Genomic DNA, 11,889 nt, shown 5'->3' with positions numbered 1-11,889 from the left:
GTTAGTCAAAGTGGTTTGCTTAATTCCAATTGCTGTTGAAATCTTACGTTTTTTTTTAAATTTCCAGGAGTCCGGGTCATGTAGGAAGCCCCGCGGATTTGGTTTTCTTTTAAACATTGGCTGTAGGTTGTAGAGGGAGTCCTTTCAGAAGAAGATGATGAATTCTCCTTCCCTTTTCCCTCATCTAATTTTCAAATTTGAGGAAGCAAACCCGAGGAGCGTATAAGCAGATCTCGCTTATAATTCGAATTGGAATTCAGATAAGGAATTGATTGATGACTGTCTACTTAATTACTGCCGTGGAATTAAAGAGAGAAGCAATTTAACTAAGGAAGTCCGATATTTTCTTCTACCGCCACAACCTAAGATTATTATAGAGAGGAATTCCCATATTTATGATCGGACATCACATAAACAGCATATTTGGCACAACTTCCGGAACAAAGTGAAGCCCTGGAGACCTCATGAAAGTTTGAATAACCATATATTTACTCGTTCTGCAACTTTTTGAATTCTAAAACAAAAAATTCCAAACAATTGTCCCCTGAACTATTATAAATAACTGAAATAGCAATGTTATTCTACGCTTTAGGGGGTGCAGCGGTTATTCTACACATAACAAATAATTTATCTATTAAAGTGAGATTATTATTGAAAATTTGTTCAGTAATTAGTTAGGTGTAACTACATCTTGAGTGTACACCTAGAACGCAGAATAGCACATAAGATAATTAAAACTATTCTTAAAATTTAACCAACTACATTCGTGTCATGTGTGTTGTTTTTGTGGGCTCCAAATTCTAAACCTTCTAAACTCTCCTAATGTGCTATTTCCGGTCAAAACTCTTTTAAACCTAGCCCACAGCCATTTTCCTCATTTTCCATAATTACCACTTAATGGGCCAAGCCCATTTAACCTCAGCTGGCCCAGTATTTCTTTTGCCCTTTTCTCCTTTTTCCCTAGCCTGGTCCAGTTCGTACTGATCCAAATGCGACCCATTTTTTGGTTGGTGAGCTTACATGTCCCTTAGTGTTGATCTAGGTTCCACCAAAAAATGTTGATCTAGGTGTTTTGTTTGTGTCTGGAAAATAATTTGAGCACTTGAAAAATAGTCATATCGAGTCAATGGGTCACCGGGGCCATTACCATGATTGATATCATATACTCCCACCGTTTTAAATTATAACTTTTCCTATGCATCTTGATAAATGTTATATCTAGATACATAGAAAAATTATGCATCTAGATTTGTTAAAACAATCTATATTTCAGAATGGAGAGAGTACTAATTTGCTGATTCTATCATCTCATTGCCACCTTGTATATCTAAACAGTCAATGGATTGGAATCGGTTTCAGGCCCGGTCCTATTCGACTGCAGCAAGAATCGTAAAACTTGATTCCAACGCTTTCCACTCGTAGACAACTTGGGCTGCACCAAATTCATGGGAAAAAAAACTTGATTCCAGCGCTTTCCACTAGTAGACAACTTGGGCTTTCCACCGCTGCATCCCCGAAGGCGCATAGCGATGGTGGCTAGGGTTTCCTAGAATGCCTGGCCCCTTCGTCGCCTAATTTTGCTTCCGCTCAGCCCTTCGTTGTCATGACCCAAATTTCATAAACATATTTAACACCTAAACAAAATCATCAAGAACATCACAAAAACTTGTTTGCATAAGTTTGTTTATTAATTATGCCTTGTTTGAATGTATGTTTGTGAAGGAAGTTCAACTTTTGTTAAAAAATGTGTAACAAAAAAATTTATACAAATACTAGACTTAAAATGAAGATTTTCAATATTTTTGCATAATTCTGTGATAGCTAACCCGAAGCATAAAATTTTTGGAATGTTTGAAAACTGTAGAATTTTTATTTTCTGGGATCAATATAGAAAAGATTTTTGAGTGATTGTTATTGCCTTGAGTTTGGTGATCAATATAGAAAGCCTCACCTCTTTGAGCCGTATAATCCTTATCTATATTTAATCATGTAAATCTTGCGAGTACCTTTTGTACTCATGTTGTTTTTTAAACTAAGTTGTAGATGAGTTGGAAATTGTTTTCGATCACTTCTACCCCGCCGATCCCAGTGTGGGGGAGGAGTAGGTCGCTGTGGCGCCCTTGAGCTAGATACCATTGCTTCATCGCACTTTTATCGATTTATCTGCTGCGTGGATCATCTTTTGTAAGAGCATGATGAAAATAGTGAACTAAATTTCATATCTCATTTAATGTTATTGGTGAGCCTAAGGCTTGAACCCAATAAATTTCAGAATTGGACCTCCCATACTATGAACATGTAATTTTAATGTTGAACTCTTGTAATGACTAAAATTGGTCTTTATGGTTCATTGGTGATGTGTCTATTTGTAAACAGTATGCGTGCTTGATCTTGGGTATGTTGTGTTGCACATACCGAGACTACCAGATTCAATATATTATTAAGTGAATGACGTGTCAGTTGTCGGATTTTTTAGATGTGGGTTAGCACGTAGTATGTTCTTAAGCAAACACGTGCTAGCTCTTATTTTAAAAATGATAACAAGCTGATTGCTTAAAATGGTGTCAAATTAGGCGGTTCTTACATTCGCTACATTTGGATATTAGATCAAGTCTTCTCCAAGTCAGAGCGCATCTGGATCTCTAGGCGTGTGCAAGGAGACAAAGGGGCGAGCAGATCAGCACCATGCCTGCTCATGCGCGAGCGGATCAACCCTCCTCGCATCGGCGACCTCCCTCTCCGTCAGGCATTAGCAAGTAGGGCTGTGAGCGTCTCTACAACAGCAACATCGGTTCCCCGATGTTCCCATCGATGACCTCCTCAGCCATCAGGTCAGGAAACACTGCTGCAGTGCTGCTTGAATCTTTTTTCTGCGTTAAAAGTTCTTCACTATCCATATCCACACCACAACAAAATAGCCATGTAGATACGCTTGCCTTGTAGCGCTTTAAATATCATGTCTAATTTTGCTCCGTGCCAATGGTAATGACGATTTTTAACACGGTTTTAAAACCGTATTAAACTAACCACGTTGGTACTGGCTTCGATTCCTTCTCCTCCAGATATGTGGGCCTGCCGATGCTTTGGGTCCACCACTCTTTCCGCTTAGACCTGAGAGTCAGTTAGGGTTCTATCTGTCTCCTCTATGCAGTAGATCGGCATCTAGAGAAGTTCGCCACACTCTTCCTCGAGCGCCGGCGACCTATGATCTCCACCCACAGTTCCGCCATCACAGGCTCCCCCTATGGTTTCTGCGCATGCAGTTCCAATTCCATGTGCGCCGCCCGCATCAACCCCTCAAGGCCACCAGGACGGACCACATACAGATCCGGCTCCGCAGCCTCGAATCCTCGATAGCCTAGCTGCGTGCGTGACTGCGTATGGTCTCGAAGCCCGGCACGGCAGCTTCCTCCGAGGTGCGCGAATAATGGCCCATGGTGCATCCGTTTTACTCCAGGTGTTTGCTTCTACTCTACACGTTCACTGTAAGTTTGTGATTTGATTTGACAGACCCCACACTCGAGTCCTCCTTTTATGTTCACAGTTATCTGTTATAAATAGGGATGCATGCGACAATACAGATGTCGATTGGTTTCTAATTTGTTAGATTATACTAGTGGGATATTACAGTAATCTAGCTAAGATTTGTGTGACGCCATACTTTTCTATCTGTTCTTCTGAAGCAGCGGAGATTTTTTCATGAGGAAATTAAAATGTGTTTATCAATCACGGAATACGAGATGAATGATTGATTGATGGCTGCTGCATTTTTTCTCTAAGGAGGCAGGCACACTTCAGTTTAATGTATGTCGTCTGTAACTCTATATTGCATAATGGACTCAAGGTTTATACATATGAACAAAATTACTTTAATTGTACTTTGTGTGTACTTTTCCAGCTGATTGTCCATAATAAATTAATATTGCTTTATTAATTGCCTGTTTTGTAGCCTGTTTATTAGATCCTTTACTGAAGATTTGTGTGTTCAGAGAAATTCCCCAGAGGCTTGTTTATTTCTTCCATTTAATTAATGCATGGTGAACGTATTGTTTGTTTTACATTTAGAAGCAATGCAAGACTAATTTGGTCTAGTTTATTCAAGAATCTTCTCTCTCCAGGTGATCTTAACTAATATTTTTCCTGAATCATGGAAATCTGAATAACTTGACCTGAATGCCACGGCTGTGCATGGCTGCAAGACAAACTGAAGTGTATTATTCACAGCAGCTTGGTATGCATCTTTGTTTTCTGCTATAGTACAAACACTGATCAGGCAAGTGCTCATTTAATCTAGTCTCTGAATTAGTTAGCTAGTTTTTGTAAACCATACTAAACTTGTCAATGAACGATAGATATATAGTTAGAAATGGTTTTGACAAGCTATATACATGGACGCGTGTATTGACTATAATATAGTTTCTTTTTCATGCAGGATAGATATCTGCAGGTTCATAGAACAAAAGATTCTGGTTATTGGTTGACGGCGGTTTCATTTGAAGATGTCAGGCTAATGGAACTTGTTATCCGCTAAGATTCTAAAATGTGAGGAGAAAAGAGAATCTGACATATTAATGTATAAGATTCAATGTACTATAGGAAAATTTTGATCATCCATTATATTTCCATTTTATTTGTAGAGAGATGTTGTCATCAACGTGATCATGTGTACCAGAATATGTCTGACCATACATGCAATGCAATTTGATTGGGATTTTCACTTTTGACGGTTGTTTCAGTGGAATTTAAATTGGATGCCACTTCTGTGCTAATACATTTGTTACAATGTTAGTGATAAAAAACTAATAGCTGCTTATATTTTTAAATATGCAATAAAGGGACGCAATACAAAATACCGATACTAGTACACACGAATGCAAATGTGCCTATGAAAGCGTGTATACAAGCTTAGGTATGAATTCTAGCGTGGCTATAAAGCGTCTTCTGTCTTCTAGACATGCTTCACAATTCGTATCTACATATCATGACACGGTCCATGCGGAAACGCTCCAGACGCGCTATATGAAAGCGTATCTATATTTGTATAGTGATGAAATGAAGCGTGCCTAGCCTGTAAATAAAGCGTACCTTGAGGGGGTTTTTCTTGTAGTGCCAATAATGTTCGAGAGATAGTAATAGAGGTGTAGTGGCAGTAGCAGCAATAGCACTAGCATGTACTTGCTCTCCGATATATGGTAACATAGCAGTTGACTAGTGCATGACGCGCGCTTGCGCGCGCGGACCTGCAGAACGGCCATCTGTTTTGTGGAACAAAGTAGGCATCAATCCGAGCATCACAAGCTTGGTTAATAATTGTATCAGCGCGCGTCCTTGCAGAAGGTGTATCAGCTTTTGTATGATACAATTCGAGAGTTGCTTGTTCTGCATATCGATGTTGCCACAGAGATGCCCCTTTTCGTCCCAAGAGACCCCGTGCAAAGAAATCATAGGTAAAATGAATGGCCCAAAAAAAATATGTCTGCAAGTGGCTCAACAACATTTGTGCGCATACCAATGATGATTGCAATAATATAATGTAAGTTGTCTTGGAAGTTCTGTAATTGCTTCTTATCCTCTGTTCATGCATTGCCTTCCTTAGTACACCTTACCTTAGAACCTGAATTATATGCAGAGAAGCAGGCCTTGAGTAGCAAATTCTAACGAAAAGGGACAACCAAATATAGTACAACAGTATAGGTTGGCATGGTGAAAGGAGAAGTTTCTGACACAACTTTGGATACAAAATGGTCAACACTATCTGCAAAGACTAATAGGAAACCATATATACTGCAGAAGTTCATAAGAAATATTTAAACTTGTGTGAGTGTATAATTGTAGATAAAACATGAATAAATCATTTGTAGATGCCAAACTGATGATATTATGTACCGTGTGGCGTTCCGACGCTGATAAATTTCGGCATTGTACTTCTCTAAACAAAACAATCGATATTACAGTTCAGACAAACTGAATGGGTTATCAGAATCAAACATGGTCCACAAAGATGTGACAATAACGTCACTTGACTGGAGGAAGAGCAGGAAATGGTGCTGATAATATATTTTTCAATGCTTGTACGTACAGCATTTGTTAACTGACATGGGAACAGATGATTAAAAACCTAAGGTACATACTTATTCAGAGTACATAGAGATGAAATGTTGGAGCTTCAATTTTTGCAAAACTCAAATGTGGCAACGTCGTTCTTCATCTAAAAAGGTGAAGCAAGGACATCTGCATAAATCTTTAAAATTTGAACGGCTATCCTTCCGATATATGGTAGATCAAGATTGTTTGTATTTATGAGCCGCAATTACCTATAGGCATATAGGTCTAATATTATCTGGGACAGACCATATCGTTCTTATTTGAGAGATTATTTATGGTCAAATTTTGTTTTAGTTTACCAAAGCCAGACCTTTATCGTGGAACATTGTTCAGATTCAGCCACTCTATTTTTTGTTTGTATTCCCTCATAGTTTGATGAAACCAATGTTTGATAACTTGAATGTTGCAGCTAGCATTGTCATGTTAGACTTCTTTCGATTGAGCTATCATGTATCCATGAAACATATAATGACAGTTAACAATGATGGGCAATGGAAATATGGTAAAGGTAAAACAATAATTACGTGGAAAGGAAATGATGCTGGTGTCCTTTATTGCTTTCACATCTAGGAGAAAGTCCTCTATGGCAGGCCACATTTGTGATTGACAAAACAAGAGAAAGCATAAGTTTTCATTGCTTTCACACCTAGGAGACAAACAGCTGCAAGGAAACACTTTAGTCAGTTGGCAGTGTGGGCACACGAGGGATAATTTTTTCCCCCACAGTTTCACACTCTTTCATAGTAAACATGAACATATGGAATTAAGCAGTGAAGTACGGTTCCAGTGGGTAGACGAAGGACATTTTTTTGGTACGGTTTCAGGCTGGAACAGACAGGGTTCATTGCAAGCTATCGGTTTTGAGTTTTGACTGCATTTGGAATTATTTTGTGGGTGGTCAAGGTGTGCATAGGAAAGGAAGTAAGTTCAAAGAATGAGTATGATGTGGTCTGCTCTATTGATCAACCGAATGTAAATAGAATGTTCAACAGATCGGATATCTCCTTGGCTCGCCCTCACGCAGGAGGCTCTGAGCACCACAAGGCTATCCTTCTACTTGCCCACACACACGCCAACAACCAGGCTAAATAGCCTGTATCCTAACAAACTGAAACAAGAAGATAACTATGCCTAAGTTGTTGTGGACGCCAGCTGCTTGACCCTGCACTGGTATTTCTTGCCAAAGATTGTGTCCACAACACTTCCCCCTCCCCCCGACCAAAAAGCTCGTCCTCGAGCTTGAAATCAGGGTGACGATCCTTGAACTCCTAGAGAGGCTCCCAAGTAGCATCCGCTGAACTGCGACCCTCCCACTGGACCAGGAGATCCCACGAGTTCCTGCTCGGCATGGCACGCAGGACCTTAGCTGGAACAGGCACCGCGCGCCCATTGGCAATAGGAGGCAGGGAACCCATGGCCGTCGGAGGCTCGCCGTGATGCTTCTTGAGGTAGACAACATGGAAGACATCGTGAATGCGAGCCTTGGCCGGCAGCCTCAACCGATAAGCAACCGAGCCGATCTTCTCAACCACCTGAAATGGCCCGTAGAAGCGAGGAGAGAGCTTCGATTTGGCACCGTCAGTGATGCCCAATGCGGCGCGCTGATGGAGACGGAGCCAAACCCAGTCGTTCACTTGGAACGCTAGGTCCCTATGGAGCTTGTCGTGGGACGTCTTCATGTAATCCCGGGCCTGAAGAAGACGCTCCTTGATGTCTGCCAGGAACACGTCGCGGTGCTGAAGCTACTTGTCCACCGCGACGACGCGCGCCAGCCCAGGTTCATACTACACCAAGGATGGCGGAGGCCGTCCATAGACGACCTCGAACGACGTCGCTCTGAGCGCCGTCTGGTATGATGTATTGAAGCAATACTCCGCCCAAGGCAACCAGCGGAGCCAGCTGCACGGACGGTCACCAGCCAGGCACCGCAGGTACATGCCAAGCACCCGGTTGGCCACCTCCGACTGGCCATCGGTCTGCGGCCGAAACGCTGAGCTGAGACAGAGCTTCACGCCGGCGAGGGAGAAGAGCTCTGTCCACAGAGTGCTGGTGAAGACCGGATCCCTGTCATTCACAATGGAATAAGGGAAACCGTGGAGTCGCACAATATTGTCGAAGAAGGCTTGAGCGACCGACAGAGCCGTGTACGGATGACCCAATGGCACGATGTGAGCCATCTTGGAGAAGCAGTCCACCACCGTGAGCACGACCGACTTGCCACCGATCTTGGGGAAGCCCTCGATAAAGTCCATGGCGATGTCACTCCACACGGATGACGGTACGTCGAGGGGCTGGAGAAGACCGGCCGGGTGGAGGTGCTCCGTCTTGTTCCGCTGGCACACGAAACAGCCGCGAATGTAGTCACAGATCAGCTTGGCCGCCTGTGGACAGTGGAACGAAGATCGCAGCCGGGCGAGCGTCTTCTGGATGCCCTCGTGGCCGGTTCCGTGGGCGTGGTCGAGCAGCTGGGGCCAGAGCGATGACGACGCTAAAATGTAGATGCGCCCTTGGTGCAGCACAAACCTGTCGGCCTCGGCCCATCCTGCATCAGCGGTGCCGTCACGGATCTCCTGGCGCTTCGCGACGAGCTCGGGGAGCGATGCCGCCTCCCGCCGGAACGCATCGAACAGGGGAAATTCTGGCCGGGAGAGTGACTGAGCAAGGACCCGCGCGCCCGGTTCATGTTCGTCACACCGCGAGAGGGCATCGGCGGCCGCGTTCTGCTTCCCAGGCTTGTACTCCACCTAAAAGCTATATCCAAATAGTTTGCTTACCCAGGTGTGTTGGGGAATGGTGGAGAGCCGCTGGTCCAGGAGATGTTTGAGGCTGCAGTGATCCATGCAGACAAGGAACTCCATCGTCCACAGATATGGCCGCCAGTGTCGCACGGCTTGCACGAGACCAATAAGCTCGCGTTCGTAGGCTGCGAGCTTGGCATGCTGTGGAGCGACTGTCCGACTGGCCCTGACCCTGGTGCAGCACTGCGCCAAAGCCTGATCCGGACGCGTCGCAGTCGACGATGAACATTTCGGCGAAGTCGGGCAGTTGAAGCACTGGGGCCGAAGTCAGTGCATGCTTGAGGTCGTGGAAAGCCGCCGTGGCCACGTCGCCCCACCGGAACGCGTCCCACTCGAGGAGGGCCGTGAGTGGAGCGGCGATGACGCCGTAGTTGTGGATGAAGCGCCGATAGTACCCCGTAAGGCCCAAGAAGCCACGGAGTGCCTTGAGGGAGCGCGGCAGGGGCCAGTCCTTCACCGCCTTGATCTTGTCGACGTCCATGGACACGACGCCACTCTCGATGACGTGGCAGAAGGTAGTGAATCCGGCGTTCCCCAAAGGAACACTTGGAGCGCTTCAGCACCAGCCCATGGTGGCGCAGAGTGCTGAGTACCGCGCGCACGTGCTGCAGATGTTCTGTCTCGGTGCGGCTGAAAATAAGAATGTCATCGAAAAAGACCAGTACGCACCGACGCAGGAACGGCCGAAGGACCTCGTTCATGAGAGCTTGGAACGTGGAAGGAGCGTTTGTGAGGCCTAACGGCATCACCTAAAACTCGTAATGGCCGTGGTGTGTGCGGAACGCCGTCTTGGCCACATCGTCCGGATGCATACGGACTTGATGATATCCGCTGCGGAGGTCGAGCTTGGTGAAGAAGACAGCATCCTTCAGTTTGTCCAGGAGCTCTTCCACAATCGGGATGGGAAACTTGTCCCTGGCGGTGTTGCTATTGAGAGCCCTGTAGTCGACATAGAAGCACCAAGAGCCGTCGCGCTTGCGGACCAGCAAGACCGGCGACGAGAACGCCGATGTGCTTGCTCTTATGATGCCTTGTTCCAACATCGCCTGGCACTGGGCCTCAATTTCGTCCTTCAAGAGTTGGGCGTACCGGTATGGACGCACTGCGACCGGCGGTGCGTTTGGCAGTAGATGAATCCGATGGTTCAGGGACCTTGGCAGTGGCAGTCCCACCGGAATCGTGAAAAGATCATCGAACTCGGCGAGCAGGGCCTGTAGAGGGTTGATGCCCTGAATCGCCGTCAGCCGCGGTGATGGTACGGTGGTGATCCCGGTCCACTGCACCTTGTGATCGTGGTGCCAGAAGATCATGGACAGCTTGTCGAGGTCCCAGACCACCGGTCCCAGGGTGCGCAGCCATTCGCACCCAAGGATCAGATCATAGCCCACCAATGGGATGGTGTAGAGGTCGACGGAGAAGGGCTCGCCAGCGATGCCCATGTGCGCCGCTTGATAGCGCCGCTTGACAGACCTCGGATGTGGGAACTCTGTCGCCGTTGGCGACCGCCACCGAGAGACCCGACCGTGGGACCGGTTTGAGGCCGATGCGGTGCGCCGACGCGTCGGAGATGAAGGAGTGGGTAGAGCCGGAGTCGATCAGCGCGATCATGAAGGCACCACCGATCGTCACATGGAACTGGAGTGTGGAGGACGTGTGGATGCCGGTGACCGCATTCACCGAGATGGTGATGTCGTCCTCTGCCGTGCCGTCGTCAGATGCATCGTCGTCACCGAGTTCCAGGTAGTAGATGCCTTTGCCGGAGCAAACTTTGGCATGTTCCTTGGAAAATTTCTCTGGGCAGTTGAAGCACAGCCCCTCGAGACGTCTCTGGGTCATCTCTTCTAGTGACAGGCACTTGAAGCGGCCATCTGTCGGTGTTGGCGCCTTGGGTGTTGCAGCCGCCGAGCTGGGCGCTGTGGCGCTTGGGGCTGACGTTGACCGAGACGAAGAGGCCATGGAACGCTGAGACGCACGAGACGGTGCGCGCACTCCCGTGGCGGGCAGCTCCATGGTCACGTGTTGGTGACGTTCGAATGCGCGGGCGAGCGCCATGGCGTCCTCCAACGTTGCCGGCTTCTGTAGTTCGACGTCAGTGCTGAGGGGCTGTTGCAGACCCACCGTAAAGATGGCGATCTGCTGCGACTCCATGACGTCCTCACACTGCGCCAGGAGTACGAGGAACTGCTCCTGATAGTCGTCGACGGTGGACGTGCGGCGGAGTTGGGTGAGTTCACCCAGGGGGTTGCTGCGGAGCGGCGGCCCGAAACGCCGGTTGATGCCATCTACGAATTGCGTCCAAGATGGAACACCCTGATTCTTCTCCAAGCGGTAGTACCACTGGCCGGCGGCGCCGTCGAGATAGAAGGACGCCGTCGGAACCTTGAGATGTTCCGGTGTACCGTAGGCGCGGAAGAACTGCTCTCCCTTGTGCAGCCAAGTGATGGGATCGTCGCTGCCGTCATACTTGGGGAATCGCAGCTTGTGGCCGGACACCGGCGGTGGGCCAGACGATGAGGCATCGTGGGTGTCGAAACGGACTTGCTTGTCCAGGAGCTGGGTCTGGACGTTCTTCATGGAGGCGGAGATGAGGCTAGCTTCTTGGCGAACGGAAGAGATTTCACCGTCCATGCGCTTGCCAAGGCCGCCGACCATCTTCACAAGCTTGTCGAACATAGCTTCCATGGAGGCTTGGGTGGCTGGCGTGTTGTCGCCGTCCTCGGACATTGCGGTGGAGTGGTGGGGTTAGCGGCGTGCCGGGGAAGGGGGACGTGCGATAGCGGATTGGATTAGGATAAGGAAAGACCTGGACTGATACCAAATGATGTGGTCTGCTCTATTGATCAACCGAATGTAAATAGAATGTTCAGCAGATCGGATATCTCCTTGGCTCGCCCTCACGTAGGAGGCTCTGAGCACCACAAGGCTATCCTTCTATTTGCCCACACACACGCCAACAACCAGGCTAAATAGCCTGTATCCTAACAAA

At 47.0% G+C, this 11,889-nt stretch overlaps 1 protein-coding gene across 1 annotated transcript; it reads right to left on the bottom strand.

Annotated features, from left to right (window-relative positions):
- Positions 1 to 9,652: 9,652 nt before the first annotated feature.
- On the bottom strand, positions 9,653 to 11,627 carry LOC120662429. Its single transcript, XM_039941575.1, has 2 exons — positions 10,374 to 11,627; positions 9,653 to 10,324 (listed from the first exon to the last, which is right to left on the bottom strand). The coding sequence occupies exons 1-2, from the start codon at positions 11,625 to 11,627 to the stop codon at positions 9,653 to 9,655; spliced, it is 1,926 nt and encodes a 641-aa protein (XP_039797509.1).
- Positions 11,628 to 11,889: the final 262 nt, after the last annotated feature.

The sequence above is a fragment of the Panicum virgatum genome, chromosome 2N (assembly GCF_016808335.1).
Source record: "Panicum virgatum strain AP13 chromosome 2N, P.virgatum_v5, whole genome shotgun sequence".
Lineage (NCBI taxonomy): Eukaryota > Viridiplantae > Streptophyta > Magnoliopsida > Poales > Poaceae > Panicum > Panicum virgatum.
This window is presented reverse-complemented; position numbering and strand designations above follow the sequence as displayed.